The following is a 24023-nucleotide window of genomic DNA, read 5'->3' on the forward strand; positions in this document are numbered from 1 at the left end:
GGATTCAGAACGACCTGAGTTCAAATGTGACCTCAGATACATAACACTTCCTAGCTGTGTAACCCTGGGCAAGTCACTTAACCCTCACTGGCCCACCAAAAAAACCCAAAAAAACATAGTCACTCTGCCAGTCATGGTTTTTTAACTGTTGTTGTTGTTGTTGTTGTTTTAAGAGAAAGCATATTGAGAAATGTCTGTGATTTTTAAAAAAATATATCAATAATTTTTTTTTTTAAAGAAGAAAGGTACGGGGGCGGCTAGGTGGTACAGTGGATAAAGCACCGGCCCTGGATTCAAGAGTCCTTGAGGTCAAATACGGCCTCAGACATTTGACACTTACTGGCTGTGCGACCCTGGGCAAGTCACTTAACCCCCATTGCCCCGCAAAAAAACCAAACAAACAAAACAACAAAAAAAAAAAAAAAAAGAAAAAAGGTACTATAAAATATATTAAACTACTCCTAGGGGGCAGCTAGGTGGCGCAGTGGATAAAGCACCAGCCCTGCATTCAGGAGGACCTGAGTTCAAATCCAGTCTCAGACACTTGACACTTGCTAGCTGTGTGACCCTGGGCAAGTCACTTAACCCTTGTTGCCCCGCAAAAAGCAACAAAACAAAACAAAACAAAATACACACAAAAAAAACCCCTACTAGGTATCAAACAAAAGGTCAGTAGCCTCTGTAGGTGAAACTACATCGAAACTTGAGTTTACCTGCCTCATCTTCAGCAAAGGAAATGATGTACTGATAATAGTTGTTGATCATGCCTGGAAACATGCATGTCTGCCCGCGCCCCATGCAGATCTCATTGTACCGCCACTGTCTAGTAGCCTGGTTCTCCCTGAGTGACATCAAGCGCCTAAAGAGGAAAAGCAAATAGTATTAATACTAGTCACTGATGGCCCCGTCTGGAGCAGTGTAAAAGGCACTGACTAGCCATGGAACGCAAATCTACTTGAGGTCAGCTCTCTGGGTCTCAGGTTCATGATTGTCTGCTGCAGTGAAAAATTCCTTTTTTCCTAATATCATCTCCATTCCCTGCCCTTATAGGAAAAATGGGATGCAATGTAATTCAACAAATGTTTATTAAGTGGGGGCAGCTAGGTGGCACAATGGATAAAGCACCGGGACTGGATTCAGAAGGACCTGAGTTCAAATCTGACCTCAGACACTTGACACTAGCTGTGTGACCCTGGGCAAGTCACTTAACCCTCACTGCCCCACAAAACAAAACAAAACAAAACAAAAAACCAAAATGTTTATTAAGTACCTATAGCGCTGGGGCAGCTAGGTGGCACAGTGGATAGAGCACCGGCCCTGGAATCAGGAGTACCTGAGTTCAAATCCGGCCTCAGACACTTGACACTTACTAGCTGTGTGACCCTGGGCGAGTCACTTAACCCCAATTGCCTCACCAAAAAAAAAAAAGTACCTATAGCGTCTCCCCACGCCAAACTATTTTCTACTTAGTTGCCAAGGTCATGTTTCTTTTCTTTTTTCTTTTTTCTTCATTTTTTTTGAGGCAACTGGGGTCAAGTGACTTGCCCAGGGTCACACAGCTAGTAAATGTCTGAGGCTACATTTGAACTCAGGTCCTCCTGACTCCAGGCCCAGTGCTCTAGCCACTGTGCCACCTAGCTGCCCCCAAGGTGATGTTTCTAAAGCTCGGGTGTGACTATGTCACTTCCCTGCTCCCTGATCCCTGGTAGCTTCCCATTACCTAAAGGATCAAACATAAACCCTGGCCCCTTCCTACCTTTCCAATCTTCTAATATTTTATTTGTCTTCACACACTTTGTGATTCAGTAACACTAGACCACTTTATGTTCTTCAAACACATTACTCCATCTCCTCTCTCCATAACTTCCCATTGGCTGTCCTCCATACCTGCAATGATTTCCCTCCTCACCTTTACCTCCTGGGTTTTGTCTTCCTTCAAGACTAACTGCAAATCTCCCCGGCTATAGGAGACCTTTCATGTTCTTCCAACTGTTAGTACCTTCTCCTTTCAGATTACCATCTATTCACTCTGGAGATATCTTGTATGCACATATTGTCTCCCCTCATTTAAATGTAAACTACTTGAGGGCAGGGGTTGTTTTTTGCTTTTCTTTGTATCCCCAGAATTTAGCACAGTGCCTAACACAAAATAAGCATTTAATAAGATGCTTGTTGACCAGCTGTTGCCTACTCCTCAGGGCAACGCTCTGTGGTAGGTCCTGAGGACCTAGCCACAAATAAAGCCAAAATAAAATAAAGCAGTTATGTTTGTAGCTAAGTGATACAGTAGATGGAGAGTCAAGTCTGGAATCAGGAAGACCCAAGTTCAAATCTGGCCTGAGACACTTATTATCTGTGTGATCCTGGGCAATTCACTTCACCTCTGTCTTAGTTTCCTCATCTGTAAAATGGGAGTGATAATAGTAACATGCCTCCCAGAGTTGTTGTAAGGATTAAAGGAGATCATATTTGCAAAGCATTTAGCACATAGGTGCTATATAAATGTTAGTTATTATTATTATTATTATTATTATACTGGAAGTATTCAATACAGAGATAAGAAACTAAGTGATTATTTGAGGATGGAAGGAGTCCTAACAACTCTAGAACTCAAGAAAGGTCAGAGGTAACAACACTAGAGGTCAATTTTGAAGAAAACCTGAGATTCTAGTAGGGACAGGCAAGGGATGTGCACCAGGCAAGTGACAGGCTGGGCAAAGGCAGAGAGACAGGAAGGACAATGTCAAATTTGAAAAAAGAACACCTAGGGGCAGCTAGGTGGTGCACCTGGATTCAGGACATGAGTTCAAATCTGGCCTCAGACACTTGACACTTACTAGCTGTGTGACCCTGGGCAAGTCATTTAACCCCGTTGCACTTAAAAAAAAAATCTGGCCTCAGTCTCTTGACACTTACTAGCTGTGTGACCCTTGGCAAGTCACTTAACCCCAGTTGCCTCACCAAAAAAAAAGAAAAAAGAACACCTAGCTGCCTATTCTGCCTGAAACACTGGCTGCATGTAGGATAATCATAGGAAACAAGTGTAAAGTCAGATGTTTGAGTATTAATAAATTCCTTCCCTATCTCCTGCTCAGGGCTGTAATGAAGACACATGAAAATAATAATTTGTTTATATAGTGCCGAAAGAATCACAAAATACTTTCCTTATAGAGGACTCCCTTGAGCCAGATGCACAGGTCTTATTATCTCCATTCTACACATAAAGAAACTGAGTCTCAGAAAAAGTAAAGTGGTTACACTCAATGTGTGTGAAGGCTCATACTAGTACTAATGTTTAACTCCCAAGTCCAGGGCTCTTTCCCCATCACAGAATAACAGCCTTTCAGATGTGGAAAATGTTCAGTCATAATCCGATTCAACCCATGCCTGAACAGGAATCCATGTATGTTATACCATGGTGTTGTACACGAAACCACTTTAAAGAACTACAGAAATGTAAACTGTTATTGTCCACCCAAGTGAAAAGCCTTCTCCCCTACCCTTCCCTCTCCTTTTAAAATTTTTATTTATTTTATTCTGAACTTAAGAAATAAAATAAACATTTCCACAGCATAGTAGAATAGAAAAAAAAGAGGAAACTGCAAATCTATTATGTACGACTTGCTATTCCTTTTAAAATATAATAAAGTTATCATGTAACTTTCTTTTTTTTCCCCTCCCTTCCCATCCCACACTTTCCCTCTGCCCCTTGCCCTAGAGATGGCTACCATTACACACAAATACACATATATGTATAAAAATATGTATATGTAAAACCATTCTTCACATATATCTATTTATTAGTTCTTTCTTTAGATAGCGTCTTCCTTCACACATCCTATGTAGTTAATTTTTGTATGTATAATACTCTCATTCCTATCCATAGTCTCCTCTGCCCTCCCATTCCATTGTGCTCTCTGGAATCTCTACTCTTAACAAGCTATCGCTCAACCTGGCCCTTTCACCTTGTACTCATTCCATCTTCTGGTGCTCCTGACCTGCTCCAGAAGATACCATTTCTATCATTGGTTACCCTCTCTAATGTGAATGTCTCCTTCTTTGCCCTGGAAAAAAGAGAAATCATTCTACTTTTAATTGCCCACTGACCCCTCTAGCTCCTTCCTCCCTCTGCAACCTCTGTTTTTTGGAGATTTGCTTCCCCTATGTATATCAATTACCTTGCCTAGGTTCTTGTGGCTAAAATCACTCAAACTCTTTTTTTTTTTTTTTTAGTGAGGCAATTGGGGTTAAGTGACTTGCCCAGGGTCTCACAGCTAGTAAGTGTTAAGTGTCTGAGGCCGGATTTGAACTCAGGTACTCCTGACTCCAGGGCCGGTGCTCTATCCACTGCACCACCTAGCTGCCCCTCAAACTCTTTTTTTAAGGAGTTCAGAACTGGGCTCATAGTCTTTCTCTCCACCTCATCCCCTGCCCTCTTTCTTGGATACTTCAGTGTATATATGGAAGTCCTTTTCAATATCCTGGCCTCCTAATCCATCAGCCTTCACAGCCTCTGTGCCCTACTTCTTCATTCCAGCTCAGTCACCTCCAGGGATCTTATCATAACCCATTCCTATGCTACCTCTATGATTTTGAATTCTGAAATTCTGGCCTCTTGTCCTTCCACTTTTCCCTCTATCTCACACCTCCCAAATCAATTTTTTCCTCACCCTGACCTCCAATGACTCTATCATTATTTTTCTAATCCAGTACCTGCTTTTGCCTCACTTTCCTCTCTTCCTAGTCAACATTAAACTGCTCAGCTATGTACCTTGACATCCCTTTGCCTCTTAGCCTCCACTATTGTTCACATCCTGTCAAGCCTTGACCATGGGTTACATTCACTATCTTCTCCTTTCCTATTCCAATGCTGTTAAATGCCATGGGAAGAAGACCTGCAGCAATGATTGTTGAGTCCTCCACAAAGTCAGAAGACTTGTGTGAACTAATGCAGACTGAGGTGAACAGAACCAGAAGAACAACTTATATAGTAACAACAAGACTTTGGAACACAATAGATACAACTGACCAACTGCAATTCCAAAGGTCTCAGGATAAAATGTGTTACCCATTGCTTTGAGACAGTGCTCTGGAATGAGGGATTCCCTCCTGGGAAGACATAGGGTTGTCCTATTGACCCTTGCTTTCTACAATTGGGTTCATAGTGTCATATTCCCCCAAAGTAAGAGTGACTGTCAATAGATTAAGTCCTTGTGCAGGACCCAGTTTATGTCTAAGGAAAGGCCTGTGGACCAGCCAGAGACACTGGATGAAACAACCCCTTAATGAGTCCGGGTGCTGAAAATAACATGTTTAGACAATAGGAATCATTTTAATGCAAAGCCTTATTGCAAGCAATGGGGAAGAGGGGAAAAGGAAATCTGACATACAACTAAGGAATACACATTAACAGAGTATAATTCATGTAAGGGCAACACTGCATTGGGGAGCACAGAGACATGTGTCCATTCAACAGAAAGGGAGTGCTTCAAAGGACCCTTCTGAGGGAGGAGTTTTTATATTCTGATTTTGAGTAACCCCCCTGTATCTGGCTGAGTTGCATATCAAGGGTCAGGACAAAATATTTATTTTTTTTTGGTGAGGCAATTAGGGTTAAGTGACTTGCCTAGGGTCACACAGCTAGTAAGTGATAACTGTCTGAGGCCGGATTTGAAGTCAGGTCCTCCTGAATCCAGGGCTGGTGCTCTATCCACTGTGCCACCTAGCTGCCCCCAAAATATTATTTTGTAAGTTCATCATCAGGGAGAAAAAACAAGCTGGTGGTAGACAAAATATTATTTTGGGGTTCATTATTAGGGAAAAAGATAAGATGGTGGGATACAAAATATTATTTGGGGGACATAGCTGTATTAACCTTTCATAAATACTATTGTCAGTATTTTTCCATGAGTATGTTCTATAATCTTTTGACCTCCCTTAAGGGAAAACTGTTATGGTGGTTTCAAGACCACTAGGCCTAATCACATAGATAGAGAGGTAATTAACCTATAGATAAAGGTAATTAACCTATAGATAGAGAGGTAATTGACTCAAAAGTGCAGATCTAGATATACATTTGTGTGCTTGGGGAGTTTTTGGGACATGGCCAATGTAGCAATTTGTTCTGCTTGACTATACACGTTTGTAACAGGTTTTATTTTTCTTATGGGCAAGGGAGGTGCAGAGAGAACATGGACCTAAAACTAAATTAAATTAAATTTTAAAAATTTTTAAAGAATTTGTTCTCTTCCAAGGTTATCAATCATCCATAAACTGCTAAATCTTATGGCCTTTTCTCAGTCCTCAGTCCTCTTGACTTCTTTACATCTTTTTTTTTAAATTATGAAATAACACAAGGATTTCTATAATGTAGAATTTTTTAAAAACAATGATTGTGCATGAAACTGTAAATCTATTACGTACAACTTGGTATTCCTTTTAAATATATAACAAAGTTATCATGTAATCTGGTGATAATATTGACCAACCCCTCCTCCTTGGATATTCTCTATCCCATTGTTTTCTGCATTCATTTCCTCTAAATTCACAGTTAACATACTAGTTCAGTTCCTTATATCTCACCTAGAGGCTGGCAATAACCTCCTTCCAATCTTCCCTCTCTAATCTACCCTCCATCCCACTGTCAAATGAATCTTCCTAGGGTATAGGTTTTTATCATGACACTCCCCTACCCTCTAGGATAAAATAGAAACTTCTCAGCCTGGTGCTTAAGGTCCAACCCAAATTGTTGCTACCCTACTTTTTCAGATGTTTCCCCTCATATAGGAAGGGAATCAAACATTAAATGCCTACTATGTGCCAGGAACTGTGCTCAATGCTTTACAAATATTATCTCATTTATTCTCCTAACAACCCTGTGAGATATTATGATCTTCATTTTATAGTTGAGGAAACTGAAGTGAAAAGAGGTTAAGTGATTTGCCCAGGGTTAGTATCTAAGGTCAAATTTGAACTCATGTCTCCCTAATTCCAGGGCCAGAGCTGCTTCCCTCATCTACCCTACATGCTAGCCAAACTCAACCACTACCTCGTCCTCCAAAGTAAACATTGCACCTACTACCTTTACACACCATACCCTAGTAATAAAGTGAGATTTGTTCCCATCTCTGACTATCAGAAGCCCAAGCCCAGCTCAAGTACCATTTCCTCCATGAAGGTTTCCCCAATCTTTCCCCTGCCCCAGTTATTATTGCTCTCCTTCAAATTATCTTAGATTTACCTACCTGCATAATTTTGTATCCCCTCCCTCCAAGTAGAATGTAAGCTCTTTAAGGGCAGGAAATCTTTCAAATTTGTCTTGGTATCTCTGTTTCTAGCTTTGTGCCAAGCATATATCAAGTACTCAATAACTGTTGAATTGTTGAATTATCCTATGGGCTGCTTTGTGGTTTGGGCATTTGGAAATATACCTAAGGCTGTCTTGCAAGCTCTTCTCCTTCCCACTCAGTAAATAATAACTCATAGTAGGTGTGGCTTGAAGCACACAGAGTTCCTTTTTGTTACCACAGGCTATAGGCTATCCCAGCATGCTTTTAGGGCCCCTCCAAGTTTTGTAAGCTAGTTGTATAGATCACAGCTTGAAATACATAGGTCATTTATCTAGAGCTTATAAATATTTCAGTAATGTAGGTTTCTATGGAAATAGATATCTCCTAAAGATAGGTCAAACAGGTTTTTGTTGGGTTTTTTGTGTTTTTTTTTAATAGGCTCCAAATAATATGTTCAGGGACAGAAACAAAAAACTTCAGAAGCTCAGATTGGGGCTGCATTTTAACCACTATCAAAGCCTTGGAATAAAGAAAAGATTGATTCTTTTCCTTTTCAACCAGTCTCACGAATCCAGGAAAAGGGAGAAGTTTCAAGGGCCATTCAGACTCTGCCCTGGAGATCCTCAAATAGGCACTGTTCTGCTAATAATGCCTTAATGGTGGAACTTTGGGCATTCGTTGGTTAGGGAGAAAGATCAATTGATGTTGGGTTCTGTGAGTGGCAACAAAAAAACCCCACTGCATAAAGCCAACATGATCATATCTCTGGCATTCATGAAAGCTATAATGAGCCAGTATATGTTAGACTTGGAGAAGAATCAGCAAGAAGCAACAGGTGAAACAGACAATATATGCAAGCAATAGTGTTAATTAAGTCAATGAGCTGGCCAGCATGGCTACTTACCCACTCATAAAATCCCCAAATATGTACAGCCCATTCAAATTGGGGGACTCGCAGCCCCTGTAGACATAGCCTCCTGTAACTGACTTTCCCATCTTGTGTGGATATGCATAGATTGGAAGAACATCATCTGTAGGGAAAGACAAATAGCTTCTGTTTTCTTCATACACTTGGCTACCAGCTTGGGCTAAACCCAGTCAAGCTCCAGCCCAGAAGGTGGACCAGACATGATGAATGGCTTGAAATATTGGAAGGGCTATCATGTGAAAAAATGATTGTTCTGCTTAACCCTGGAGGGCAGAACTAGGAGCAATTATTCAGGAGTTATAAAGAAGAAAACTTTGTCTCTCTCCAGGGAAATACTTCTTAATTGAAGCTACTTAAAAGTGGAATGAGTTACTTCAGTAAGCAGGGAGTTGTCCATCACTAAAAGTCTTCAAGCAGAACATGGATAGCTATTTGTCAAGGATGCTGGAATGGAGACCCCTGTTCCGATGTGGTTTGTCCTAAATGTAAGAGTTTCTCATTTTGTAATTAGCCACCTTCTTGTATAGCCTATATTTCATTTCCATTAGGATTTTCCTGAATATCATGATAAAGTTAATTTTAAAATAAGGATTGACATCTTCATTTGAATAAGATTTGCATAATAATTGCATGTGGCCATATTTGCCATAACACTCCCAAGCACCCCCAACCAGATTAAAATACAAATGAGACATATTTAACAAAATAAAAATCCATTAGAACATAGATAATATTAATATAAGCTTTCTAAGTCAATGTGCAGCCAGAAAAGATCCTCATGTACATTTGAGTGACCTCCCCCATTTAAGTTTGAAACCACTGATTGATTTGATACACTATCTACATCAAATTCTGTCCTAAAATTGATCAAAAGTCCATTAATGGGGGGCAGCTAGGTGGCACAGTGGATAGAGCACCGGCTCTGGAGTCAGGAGGACCTGAGTTCAAATCCGGCCTCAGAACATTGACACTTACTAGCTGTGTGACCCTGGGCAAGTCACTTAACCTCAATTGCCTCACCAAAAAAAAAAAAAAAGTTCATTAATGGAACCTCACTAGTTGAAGCAAGATGAGCACAACAAAAGAATTATTCCATGGGGGCTCAAGCTGAAGATGTAGGGATGATAATATCATAGGGATGGTATTCACATAGATGAGAAGACATAAGGGACATTTGATTTCTGTCTTTCAATATCTCCCAGGCTCATACAATGCCAGAACCAGAGGGGATTTTAGAGGTCATTCAGTCCAATTTTCTCTTTTTTACAGATGAGGAAGATAAGGACCAAAAAAGGGAAGTGCCTGTTAAGAGTCATATACACAAAGTCAGGATTCAAACCCAGGTCTTCTCACTCCATATCCAGTGATCTTTCAGTTGTACCTTACCCAAATCAAAGAGTAGACTTACTTTGCTAGGCTTCTGAGGGCATAACTAAGGCCAATGGGTAGAACTAAGAGGGAATCTAATTAGAGATTAAAAAAAGGAAGAACTTAACAATCAGAACCATACAACCTTGGAGCATGTTGCTTTGGAGGGTGGCAACATCCCCATCACTAGAAGACACCAATGAGAGACTATATGACTAGAGGAAATCATAGAATTTTAAAGCCAGAAGAGACTTTATTAGGGAAACTTTAGAAGAAAGAGAGAGAAATGTGGTATAGTGACTGAAGAGCTAACCTCTAAGCCAAAAAGACCTGGGTTCAAGTCCTGCCTTTGACACTTAATGACTTTGTGGCCCTGGGTATGTCACAACCTCCCAGTGTTCTAAGCTACTAAGACTTGCAGGCTCAAATTGGTAGAGGGAGCTTCTCCATCCAGTTCACTATATCAATGAAATCACAGGTCCTGTTCCTATCCATATTATAGAGGAGATCACTGCTTCAGTTAAAAGGTTAGATTAGATGATGTCCAAAGTGGCTTCCCATTCTGAGATTCTATATGGGTCTATGAATCATCCCTATTAAGGTACAGGGGATTGGGGGTAGGAAGAGGGCAAGGGACAGAGTTGGCTTAACCAAGTTACCTAGTGAAGAATTGGCGCACAGTTTTTTGTCGTAGCACTCAAAGCCTTCCCTGGCCCTCCATCCATAGTTCTTCCCCTTCTCTACGATGTCGACCTCTTCAAATTTGTTCTGACCAACATCTCCACAGAAGAGCCTCCCCTGCCCTTCCTTGGTGATGGGGTCGCCTCGGTCAAAGGAACAGCGCCACATGTTCCGTACTCCATAGGCATAGACTTCTGGCCTGGCCGTGGGGTCGTCAATAAAGGGATTATCAGGAGGGATTCTATACAGGGGCCCTCGGTCATTGTGATTCACATCGATCCGCAATACTTTGCCAAGTAAGGCTGACCTGGATACAATTAGAGGAGAGAAAACAGAGCTCAACAAAGAACAGGGAAGCACTTTTTGGGGATGGGGACAGGGACGGGGAGTGATCAGTCCTGTGATTTCACGGGTATAGAGAACTCCTAATGAGGAAAGTACCTCTATCAATGCAGACCAGCACCTGCTCTTTCATTTATCGCCTCAGAGACTCTCTTGGTATATTGAAGGGTTAAGTGATTTGCCCAAAGTCAAACAGCCAGTGCAGGTCACAGGGAGGAGTTGAGGTGAGGTCTTCCTGATTCCAAGGCCCATTCTCAATCTTCTTTGTACACCATTTCTCTTAAACATACAGGTCTTTAGGGTTTACAAAGCTGTCTCCCGACTATCACTTATGAGTTCATGGAATTCATTCATTCATTCAGCAAGTATTTTTTATTATCTACTATCTGCCAGATGTTGTGCTAGACCCTGGGGACACAACGAGAAAATGAACCAGTCCCTGTAAGCTCAAGGGGCTTAAATTCTATTGGGGAGAAGCAACATGTACCTAGTTTTAGATAATTAAGATCCATTCCAACTCTTCTAGTACAAAAACCCCCATTTAATAGACCAGGAAACTGAGGCCCAGCTGGGTAAAAGAACTTGCCCAATGTCATACATGTAGTGAGTAGCAGATATGAATTGGATCCAAAGAAACACCTGTACGACAATCACAACCATCCTAAACCTTTCATTAAATTCAACTGAACAAATGTTTATCTGTTCCAGATTGCCGGTTGTACACTAGATCCTCCTATGTTTTTCTCTTAGCGCAGTTTTTTAAATTTAATATTCATTTTTTAAATTGTGAGTCCCAAATTCTTTCTCTCCCTCTAGCCCCTTCCCAGCCCATTGAGAAGGCAAGCAATAGGATACACATTATACATGCAAAATATCTTTCCATATTAGCCTCATGAGGTCCGACTATGATTGAAGCTGGGGGAAAATAATCAAGAAGAATGAGATACGGGGGCGGCTAGGTAGCACAGTGGATAAAGCACCGGTCCTGGATTCAGGAGTACCTGAGTTCAAATCCGGCCTCGGATACTTGACACTTACTAGGTGTGTGACCCTGGGCAAGTCACTTAACCCCCACTGCCCCACAAAAAAAAAAAAAAAAAGAAGAATGAGATACGGTCTCTGTACCCCTAGAACCTGAAGTGTAAAAGGGTAATAGAACACAAGCACGAATAATTACAGTGCAAGTCAAATGTTAAAGTACATTAAGAGTGAGGTAGCTGGGGCAGCTAGGTGGCGCAGTGGATAGAGCACTGGCCCTGGAGACAGGAGGACCTGAGTTCAAATCTAACCTAGACACTTAACACTTACTAGCTGTGTGACCCTGGGCACATCACTTAACCCCATTTGCCTCACCAAAAACAAAACAAAACAAAAGAGTGGAGCAGCTAGGTGGCACAGTGGATAAAACACCGGCCCTGGATTCAGGAGGACTTGAGTTCAAATCCAGCCTCAGACACTTGGCACTTACTGGCTGTGTGACCCTGGGCAAGTCACTTAACCCTCATTACCCTGCAAAAATAAATAAATAAATAAATAAAATAAAGTTCTGCCCCGTCCCCTATGAATCCTTCAGTTTCCATTTTCTGAAATTTGTCTTTTAAATCATCCAAAAAATTAGGGGGTTCAGAAGGTCCTATACTCTGCTATATGAAAGCAAAAATAACTAATCATGATAGGTTTAATTATTGTAATTAGCGATATACTCTCTATTTTTATTTGGCCTTCTCAGAAAGATTTCTATCATCTCACCAAGGGAATCAAGCCAGCTGCCTTGAAAATCCAGAGTCCTTATTTACACTAACTGGATGCTAATTTTGTTTTTATATTTAGTAGATTTACATGGGCTGACTGTTTACTAAACCAGAAGAAATGGACAAATAAAGTCAACTCTCAATTACCCATGCCAATGAAGGGAACTCTGGGGCAGATGGCCTACAGCCAGAGATCCTTGACAGTCAGGAATGGCCTTTTGTTTCCTTTCCTTGAAGGGGCTTCTACAACTAAACTCAGATTTTCAGCAAATTATCCTCATTGGGCACTATTTAAAGTTAAGAATGTTTATACCCAAGGCAGCTAGGTGGCACAGTGGATAAAGCACCAGCCTTGGATTCAGGAGGACCTGAGTTCCAATCCAGCCTCAGACACTTGACACTCACTAGCTGTGTGACCCTGGGCAAGTCACTTCACCCTCATTGCCCTGCCAAGAAAAAAGAAAAAAGAAAAGAAAAGGATGTTTGTACCCAGAGAGAAACACATACACTCTCAACGCTGTTTCTCCTGGATGTATGTTAACTGACCTCACTCACACAGTCGATTAAAAGGGAGAAATAAAAGCAGTCCTAAATGTTCTAGACTCAAAAGACCCTGGCTATGAGCAGAAGCTTCAGACTAGAACCTTGAGGAAGGAGAAACCCATCCCCTACCTTTGCACTGCTTCCAGCAGGGGAGCACTTGTACTATTCTAGCAAGTTGTCCTGGTTCAATGAGAACAAACCCCTCCTCTAATGCAAAACAAACCCCTTACTTGTTTTGTGAGTTTCCAAACTTCCCGAATGGATCTCCTGCCATTCCTCCATCTCCAGTGAAGATGTAAAGATAGCCATCATCTCCAAAGAGCAGTTGTCCACCATTGTGGTTGGATGCTGGTTCTTCAATTTCCAAAATTATCCTAATGGAAAAAAAATCCCCTCAAATCAGAATGTCACATTTGGTTGGGATCACAGAATGAAACAGCTGGTGGGGTCCTATCCCTCTAAAGTCCCTTCCAACCCTGACATTCTAGGTTCTGTGGTTCTAAAAATACACACACTGAGAGCTAGAAGCATCCTTTGGATCAGCATGTAAAAACAGGAAGAAACCACGGAAATCTTCAAAGCTCAACCCATTAATTTTACAAAGATACTGAGGCCCAGATGGGGAGAAATGATTTGGCTAGCTTTGCTTATTTCACTCAGCCTATTGATTGCATCCAACTCAACTGTCTGGACATGTCGTCCCCAACAACCCTCACCACCTCACTTCACCCTAGGGCCTACTCTCCTAATTGGTGAGTCTCTGGCCAGGCCTGCTATTCCTTGCACACCAATCCCAGTTCAACTCATTCCCTGGATTGCTCTAGCTTTTCACCTAACATTTTGTCCTGACATGAGTCCTCCTCACCCCTTCCTATCCTTCCTTTTTGTTTTCTCCTTGTTAAAAGGTAAACCTATTGAGAGGAGAAACAATCTTGTTTTCTAGTATTTGTCTCCCTAGCACTTAGCACAATCCCTGGCACATAGTAAGTGCTTTAAAAAATTGCTCTATATGGGGCAGCTAGATGGCGCAGTGGTTAGAGCACTGGCCCTGGAGTCAGGAGGACCTGATTTCAAATCTGGCCTCAGACACTTGACACTTCCAAGCTGTTTGGCCCTGGGCAAGTCACTTAAACCCCATTGCCTCACCAAAAAACAAACAAACAAAACAAACAAACAAAACAAACAAAAACAAAAACAAATTTGCTCTATTCCCCAATCTCACCCTACCTTCCTCTCAAGGATTCAGGCTAGTACCATGCCATGAAAGCTTGCAGTGCCCAACTCCAGTGCTGACTGCTCAAACCCTTCCTTTCCTGATTCTGAAAGTGATCTTTTCTTCCTTATATTTATTATGGCACTTGACCTGGATCTCTGTTTTGCCCATATTACATTCTATCATAGATCATAATACCCTCTCAGGTAGGTAGTGTAAGAATTATCTCTGTGGGCAGCTAGGTGGCGCAGTGGATAAAGCACCAGCCCTGGATTCAGGAGTACCTGAGTTCAAATCTGACCTCAGACACTTCACACTCAACTAGCTATGTGACCCTAGGCAAGTCACTTAACCCTCATTGCCCCGAAAACAAAACAAAACAAAAACAAAAAAACCAAGAATTATCTCCATTTTACAGATTTCCCTATCCCAGAAGCTTGAGAGGTTAAAGGATTTGCTAAAGCACACAGCTAGTAAGTAATTGAAGCAGCATTTGACTCCAAGTCTAGCATTCTTTCCTCCAGACTATATTGACTCTCAGGAAAATGGCTGGAAAGGTCTGGCGAGTAGGGGAGAACGGTGAAACAGAGACAACCTCATGGGGAAGGCACCTCTGAGCTGGGCCCTCTCAACCTGTGGATTTTCTTGACCATGCCCCAGAAACCTCTTCATCTAGAAGTCTCACTCCAGCTCTGAAATTCACATATTGGAAGTACTCTCTGCCCCTGTGGCCTTCCCCTTCAATTAGATGGCCCCTTCCAGAATTTCCATTTAAGAAAGATGCCCAGGGGGGCAGCTAGGGGGGTGTGGTGGATAAAGCACTGACCCTGGATTCAGGAGGACCTGAGTTCAAATATGACCTCAGACACTTGACACTTAGTAGTTGTGTGACCCTGGGCAAATCACTTAACCCTCATTGCCCTGAAAAAAAAAAAAAAAGAGGGTGCCCAGGCCAATCATGTCTCAGTCATCTCCACCATGTACTTTGGATTTTTCCTACCCTGTCCCTGCCCCTTTTCCTATGTTCTTTCTCCACCTTTTCTATTTTATCTTCCCTCATTAGAATGTAACCTTCTTGAGGCCAGATACCTTTATCTCCTTGTATTTGTAGACCCTGTGCTTTGCACACTGCCTGGCTTGTGATAAAAAATGCTTGTTGACTGTCTGGATGAGCCTTAAAGGATGGGTGGAGATAGAAGGGAGTCTTTTCCAGGCATGGAAAGATAATCTGTGCATAGATGATGTATAAAGGGAATGACCCAGATGCAAATGGTCAGAATGGATTTACTCGAATGCAGAGAAAGAAATTTTAATGAAAAGAATAATTAAATTAAGGGGGGGCAGAGAAAAATACCACAATTAAGTTAAAAATGGAGAGTTCTAAAGAAGAGAATTAATAGAAAGTTATTTTATGCCAAATTACTCTTACTTTATACACTGTTTTAACAAACTTGGAGATCTATTCTCTAGCCCCAACAGATTAGAAGCTTCCAGTTAGACTGAAGGAGAATGGTTGTGAAAAAATGACAGCTGACATTGAGGGGAAAATGAGAAAATTATTTTCAGCACAGTGGGAGGGTTGAATGAGAAGTATGATTTAATAGAAAGAACACTGGGTATAGACCAGTGTTTTATACCAGCCCTGCAACTTAGAACCCAGTTTTGTTGTTCAGTCATTTTCAGTCATGTCTGACTTTTCATGACCTCATTTGGGAGTTTCTTGACAAAGACACTGGAGTGGTTTGCCATTTCCTTCTCCACCTTATTTTAGATAAGGAAACATAAGCAAACAGGGTTAAATGTCTTGTCCAGGGTCACACAGTTAGTAAGTGTGGTCAGATTTGAACTCAGGAAGATGAATCTTCCTGATTCCAGGCCCAGTGCTCTATCCACTGCATACTTAGCTGCCCTTTACAATGCAATGAGCAAGTTAATTACTGTCCCTTCCTAACCTGGCTCTTTCCTACCTTTCCAATATTCTTACACCTCACTCCCCTCCACACACTCTCTGAGCTGGTGGCACTGGCCTCCTCACATATGGCAAACACTCCATCTCCCAAACTTGGCATTTTCATTGGCTGTCTCCCATGCCTAGAACCTCTCCCTCTTTATCTCTGCCTTTGCCTAGAATCCTGCCTACTTTAAGAAGACTTTCAGAGCAGCTAGGTGGCACAGTGGATAGAACACCGGCCCTGGATTCAGGAGGACGTGAGTTCAAATCCGACCTCAGACACTTGACACTAGCTGTGTGACCCTGGGCAAGTCACTTAACCCCAATTGCCTCACACACACAAAAAAAGACTTTCCCAGTCTTCCCACAGCTTAGTGCCTTCCCTCTGAAATCATCTCTAATTTATCCTGTATAGATCTTGTTTATACATGGCTGTTCGCATGTTACCTATGAGCTCCTTGAGAATAGGGATTGTTTTTGTTTGTTTTTGCTTTTCTTTACATCACCAGAACTTGGCACGGTGCGCTGGCACATAGTAGGCACTTTAAAAATGTTTATTGATTTCATAAATATTTGCGGCTGCCTCTGTAGGCCTCAGTTTCCTCATATGTGAAACAAGGGGTTAGATCAATCAGCTAATCAGCAAGCATTTATGAAGCTCTTGTTATGGTTTGAGCACTATGAAGGGATGGAGACAAAAAGAATGAGTTAGACTAAGATGACCTCTTGGGTCCCTTCTGGTACTACACCATATGATCCTATGATTCCTAGGTCACTTTTTGAGTCCTAACATTCTAAAATTTTAAACTTTAAGACACCAAAGGAGTGTGTGACACATTTGAGGAAGATTTCCATCTCAAATGTTCATTGTTTTTTAAAGTTTTGCTTCTCAAAAGGGTGAATTTCCATTATCTAGAAAATGTAATTCAATCCAGAGGGCTTCAAACAACCAAAGTCCTATTGTACTTTTTTCCCCTTTGTCTTCCTCCCTCCCCTGGGAATTTCAGGGGTGAGTTCTCCCCAAAAGGCACTCACTACCTTTCAGATCTGTGGTCCACAGTATTCATGTCATCATCGGAAATCTTGAACTCGCTGATGCGGATCCTCTCCTCGTAACTGACCTCCACAGAGTAGTAAACATAGACTTTGCCAGTATACTTGAACTGAGGGTGGAAGACAATGCCAAGAAAGCCCCTCTCATCACCTTCCCAAGGAGAGGTGAGCACAGCCTCGCTGACGTTCAGAAATGGCTTCTCCAACCTGGAACGGTTGGGGAGATAAGTCCAGACCAGCCCCACCTGCTCAGCCACAAAGAATCGGTGGGTGCCGTCATTGGCATGCACCATGGCCACAGGGTTCCGGAGCCTATTGGCCACCTCCACCAGGCAGAGCTCCAGGCAGCCTTCTCTGTCAGCCCTCACCTGACCCAGGTTCACATTCAGATTCTCGTTGACCAATAGGTGAGGAAAACAATAGTCAGCATCATCAAGTGATAAGTAGCGGCAAAACTTGGCCCGATTTGTCTCCAGGGCCCATAGCTCTGGGTCCGGGGAGAGATGACGGAATATGGTCCTGCACTGGTGCCATACATCTATGCAATAGTCCTTACAGAGCCCGGGCACTGTCCGGAGAGGTGTGGATGGGTCTTCTGCATCAAACAGGTGTGCAGCATATGGAGAGCATTCCTATAGACAGAGAGAAACTGGTCTTCATTTTTACCCCAAAGCCCTCCTGGCCAACAACTCTTTCCATAACCAAAAGAAAAGAGCTGTGCCCATTTCCCTCAAATGGCTCCTATAATGCTATTTCTTCTAAGAGGCCTTGTTGCACTACTCAGAAAAGAGATAAAAACTGCTAATAACATTTTAGCTAAGTTAAAATAAAATAGGGATTACACCTGTGATTTCACTGGCACAGGGAACTCCCAGATGATGAAACTCTATCAAACCAGAAAGGCACCTTCTTTAAAAGAAGGGTTCCAAACAACTCATAGGAAATTGCATAGAACACTGGGAAATTAAGTGACTTGCCCAAGGTCACACAGTTGGTGTATATTAGAGGAAGCATTTGACTAGAGAGCTTTCTGGCACTGAGACCAGTGATCTATCCACTATACCACATTCCTCTCTGCTAAAAGTTATTCCCACAATAATTATTCACATTTCTATAGTGCTTTTAAGGTTTACAAAGTGATTTCCCAGTATTCCTGTGGAATAAGTAACATAAGTATTAACATACCCATTTCGTAGATGAGTTTCAGAGAAGTGACTTTTCTTTAATTCATTCATTCATCATTCAACAAATATTTATTAGGTGCCTCCTCATACCAGGCACTATGCTAAGCATCAAGGATATAAAAACAAAAACAGAAATCCCTGTCCTCAAGGAGCTTACATTGTGTCACAGAGAGCACCTAGATGCCAGAGCCAAGATACTCAAACAATCTTAGACTCTGAGTTCAGTTCTTTTTCTGATAGACCTGTTCTGCTCCGGAGACCTTTCCATGCTCAGGCCTCATTGATGCACTGATGGTTTAATGGCTTTTTGCTTTTGTATTCCCCATACCCTGTACAGTGCCTGACACACAATAGGCACTTAATAAATGCTTACCAAATTGAATTGGTAAAGAAGAGTGACTTATTTTGCTTAGTATCTACAAATGTCTTATCCACTTATCATCTGTATGTTGTCTAGGATATATGTGTGTATGCGTGTATGTATATATGCATGTATGCATCTATGTATGTGGAGAGAGAGAAAGAGAATATCAACAACATGCTAGACTAGAGGGAATGCCAAGATCATTGTTTCAGAGAATGTCAGAATAAAAGAAAACTAATAATCACACAACCATGGAATGTTTGAGCTCTGGAAGGAAGCTTAGAAATTACCTAGTCTAAAAGCAGAAATATGTTTAATGTGATTGCACATAGATAACCTATATCAGATTGTTTGCTGTCTTGGGGAGGAGGGAGGGAAGGGAGGGAGAAAATTTTGGAACTCAAAATCTTATAAAAATAAATGTTGAACACTATCTCTACATGTGACTGAAAATAATAAAATACTTTTATGATTTAAAAAGAAAAAAAAAAAGAAATTACCTTGTCTAACCTCTTCATTTTATAAATGAGGTGACTGAGGCCCAAAAGTCACAAAGCAGGTTATTTTCATAAGTTTGGTCGAAATAGAGGAGGATGAGGAGGAACATTTATATAATGCTTGCCATATGCTAAACAGTTTACAAATATTATCTCAGTTTATCCTCACAACAACCCTGGGGGTAGGTGCTATTATTTCCCCCATTTTACAATTGAAGTTACTGTCAAAGGTACTAATGCCCTTACTACATCTCAAAACAAATTAAAACCAGGCCAGTTACAACAGTGTTCTAGAAAAGTGTCAACAAAAAGTATTTAAGTCTTTACTGTATATCAAATACTGTGCCAATGTTTTGAAAAATACATGCATATGATGTGTCTATCCAAAATCCAAACTTATTACCTACTTTCCATTAGAGAATTTAATAGAAACTCTGTGACCAAAACTTGGAAAAATGAATAGCATGTGCAACAAATATCCCTGGAAATTCCCTAGAATTCTTTGCCTAAAGTCATAAGGTCATAATTCATTCAATGCACTTCCCCTTAGTCATCCCTGGTGATATAAGGGATAGAAAGACCTCCAAGGCACAGTTCCTGTCTTCATCATCTCCCAGGAATCAAAAGATATATACATGTAAGTATCAAAGGGTGGATTAAAAACTAATCCTTAGAGTGCTCCTTATTTCTAGGATAAAATACAAAATCCATCATTTAAAGGCCTATGCAATCTGGGTCACCTCCTTTTGCAGTATCATTTCATATTATTGCCCTTCAATAGACTGAACCTCTCTTGTTTAAGTCAAATTTACCCTACTGGTCTTCTGCACCACTATATCTCCTGCCTCTGTGACTTTGCAAGGAATGGTCACCCATGGCTGAATTGTGCTATCATGTTTCTGTCTTGGAATCTCCAGCAGCTAGTACAGGTGCTTTAAAAATGTTGACCTGACAATTATGCTATTTTTTTAAATCGATTAAAGGATTCATAACCTTTATGATTCGGAGATGCCATTGCTAGATATGAATCCCAAAGTTATTCAAGACAATAAATATCAAAATATGTACCAATATTATACTAAAATATTCTTCATAGCATTTAATACCAGTAACAAAGTACTAGAAGTAAAGTAAATGCCCATTCACTCAAGAAAGGTTAAACATGTGATGGAATACTACTGTGCTATAAGCAATGCTGAGCAGGTTGATTTTAGAAAAATATGGAAGAGTTGCATGAAATAATGAAAAGTGAAGTGAGCAGCACCAAGAGAACACTGAATATAGTAACAGCAATATTGTCCAAAGACTAATTGTGAAAAACCAACTTAGTTTGAGTATTATAAATACTCAAATCAACTACAAAGGACCTATGAAGGATGAAACTATCCACCTACAGAGAAAGAATTGATACATAGAAATCTATATAGTATAGTTTTGCATATAAATGTAAATCTGTCAAATGTTGGCCTTTTCTAGTATGGGGTAGGGAAGGAGGGAGGGAATTTAAAATGTAACAAGATAAATTTTATTTTGTTTCACTTAAAATTTTTTTTAAAAGAATGGCTAAATAAATCATGATACATGAATACAATGCAATATTACTATACCACAAGAAACAACAATTACAAAGAATTCAAAAAAGTATCAAAAGACTTATATAAACCACTTCAGCATACAAAAAGACTAGGAAAACAAGATATCTATAAAACTATACATATAACATATGATATATTATATGTCTATATATTAAAATATACAAATGTAACTATGGTATATGTGAATGTTAATATATGTTCTTTATGTGTATTTATATATAAAATATGCAATGTATAGTTGTTAAGGTTTTTGTTTACATTCTTGTTATGTATATAATGATAATATAACACATTTCATGTATATACATTATATATACATAATATAATATATAGACACATAATGACAATAATGTAAACAGAAAGAATATTTTTAAAACTGAAAGCTATGTAATTATAATGACCAAGCTTGGCTCTGGAGAAGAACTGGGTAAATATACCTCCCACTCCTCTTTGCAGTGATAGAGAACTATGGATATGGAATATCCATAGTCTTCATTTATAAAACAAGCAGAATAAGGTTTCTTCTAGCTCTAAGTCCTAGAATTCTACTTTTTTTGTTTCTAAAGAAGCATACTTGGTTTTGTCTCAGGGATGCTTCCCACAGCCTAACAGTTTTTCTTGAAGGAAACGCCACAATTTTAGTTTCTTGACTGGCTCATCAGCCCTTTCATTCAGTGTTGCTTCTGAAATAATATGCATAGTGACCAGGATCATTATGGAGAAGCTAAAAGGACTCTCTCCAGTCTAGTTCCTTTCCAGTTCTGCTAAGTAAGAGTCACCAATATGAGTTGGCAGGTACTCAGATTAAAACCAAGGGATAACTTGGGCAAGTCGCTTAACCATCATTGCCCTGCCCCCCCCAAAAAAAACCCCTATAAAACCAATGGATATGAAAAATTTAGGTGCCTTGATGAATAGAGTGCTACATTTGGAGTCAGCAGGACCTCAGTTTGACTCTTGCTTCAGACACTTACTAGCTATGTTACTCTGAGCAAGTAAGTCTCAGTTTGCTCATCTGTAAAATGGGGGAAATAATAGTACCTACCTCACCAAGGTATTTGTGAGGATCATATGGGATCACATACAGAAAGCAGTTGGCAAACCTTAAAATTTTAGCTATTATTGCTACATAAATGTTAGCTATTTATGTTGTTGTTTTTGGAATTAAAAGAAATTTCAGGCCACCCAGATGAGATTATAGGTGGAAGAACCCCAGAAATAAAAGAAAATTAATTCAAAAGATAGAGTTATTTTTAAAGTGTTATTGTTGTTTTTCAGTAGTTTTTCAGTTGTATCTAACTCTTCACGGTCCCATTTGGGATTTTCTTGGCAAAACTACTGGAGTAGTTTGCCATTTCCTTCTCTAGCTCATTTTACAGATGAGGAAATTGAGGCAGAGGGTTAAGCGACTTGCTCAGGATCACACAGCTAGGGTCTGAGGCCAGATTGGAACTCAGGAAGATGAGTCTTCCTCACTCCAAGGTCTGGCACTCTGTTCACTGCACCACCTAGCAGCATTTTAAGTATTAGTGTTCTGATATGTTCTGCTGGTTGCTTGGCTGTTACAAAGGTCCTGGGATATGGCTGAAGAGCTTTAGATGCCTCCCTTGGGGGTAGGGATTGGGGAAGGTTCTGCAAGGCAGTGGCAATAGAGGGCAGCATAGGACCTGACAAAGCACCACAGCATTTGTAGATCAACAGATGGCAGCAGAGAGCAGGTCAGCAGAGGGTCCCAGTTCATCCCATTTCATAGGCTCTATAACATCAAAAGTGTGGGCTGCCCTGGCTAGACCATATTTCCTACATTTATGTCCCTCTGCATGTGTTCCCAAGCCAGACGTGTGTCCTCATGGTACAGGAGAGAGGACATTGAACTTGAAGTCACTGGAACTGAATTCAAATCCCAGCCATCAGTTGGGCAAGTCATTTCAACTTTCCAAGCCTCTGTTTCCTAATCTGTAAAATGAGGGGATTGGACATGATGACCTTTTAGACCCCTTCTAGCTCGAGGGTCAAGTGAACAAATACCTATTAAGCACCTACTATGTGCCAGGCACCGCGCTAAATCACTAGAGTATTGATCCTACAAAAACACCTTTCCCAGTTACCCAACTTTTCTAGCCACATGTTTCCCCTTCTTCAATAGTAGTGGGGTCACCAGTAGAAGAGAGGGGCAGCTAGGTGGCGCAGTGGATAAAGCACTGGCCTTGGATTCAGGAGGACCTGAGTTCAAATCTGACCTCAGACACTTGACACTAGCTGTGTGACCCTAGGCAAGTCACTTAACCCACACTGCCCCACCAAAAAAAAAAAAAAAAGAAGAAGAAGAGTATGCAGGGAAGCTTTCTGGTCACTTATTTTGTTACACTATTTGTCTTTTGCTTTGAATGAATGTTTTCTCTTTTTACTAAAAGGGAAAGGGGCTCTTGAAGTGTGGTTTTGCATAGATGCCAGTTCATAAGTTATTTTAAATATGGAATACCTTTTGGGAGACCCAGGAGTGGGTGAGGGAAAGGTGAAGGAGAGAAAAGAAAGAGTGGGTAGACCTGAGAAATACATTCCAAGGTGGAATTTGTTCGTGAAATGTAGATAAAAGTTGCTTCATGGATTTTGACAACCTCAACACTGTGAAGCAAGAATCAGAAAATGGGGGTTCTATTCTTGGCTCCACTATTTAATAGACATCTGACTACAGGGAAGTCAGTCCCTGAGCCTCTCTGAACCTTGGTTTCCTTGTCTATAAAATATGAGTTATAAGAGTAAAACACTACTTTCCCCTCCTCCCTACCCCATCTACACAAACATACCCTGGATACCTCATGGAGCTATTAGGAGGATTATATTTTTTTAATAAAAGTAATTTTTTAAAATCCATCTAAATGGATGGAAGAAGGGATCAAGGGAAGGAGAGAATTTGTAACTGAAAATTAAAAGAAAATTTCAAAATAATCCAGAGAAACTATGTAGTATTATAGAAAGAATATTGCATTTTAGATTGGAAGATCCAGATGCAAATCTCTCTTATAAGCTCATGAAACAGGGGCAGCTAGGTGGTCAGTGGATAAAGCACCGGCCCTGGATTCAGGAGGACCTGAGTTCAAATCTGGTCTCAGAGACTTGACACTTGCTAGCTGTGTGACCCTGGGCAAGTCACTTAACCCTCATTACCCTGCAAAATTAATATATTAATTAAAAACAACAACAACAACAACAACCTGTTTGTTCCCTAATGCCTAGCACTAAGTTCTGCATACAGGTGATATT

At 40.7% G+C, this 24023-nt stretch overlaps 1 protein-coding gene across 1 annotated transcript in view; it reads right to left on the reverse strand.

The window, feature by feature from the left end:
- HHIPL1 (HHIP like 1) overlaps nt 1-24023 on the reverse strand; it is a 90569-nt gene that overhangs the window by 46652 nt on the left and 19894 nt on the right. Inside the window, exons 2-6 of the mRNA XM_043985987.1 lie at nt 17105-17751; nt 13133-13276; nt 10245-10573; nt 8194-8320; nt 714-859 (exon numbers count right to left, since the gene is read on the reverse strand). Of these exons, the coding sequence (XP_043841922.1) occupies nt 714-859; nt 8194-8320; nt 10245-10573; nt 13133-13276; nt 17105-17751 (1393 nt within the window). The remainder of the gene's footprint in view (nt 1-713; nt 860-8193; nt 8321-10244; nt 10574-13132; nt 13277-17104; nt 17752-24023) is intronic.

The sequence above is a fragment of the Dromiciops gliroides genome, chromosome 2 (genome assembly GCF_019393635.1).
Source record: "Dromiciops gliroides isolate mDroGli1 chromosome 2, mDroGli1.pri, whole genome shotgun sequence".
In the NCBI taxonomy this organism is placed as follows: Eukaryota; Metazoa; Chordata; class Mammalia; order Microbiotheria; family Microbiotheriidae; genus Dromiciops; species Dromiciops gliroides.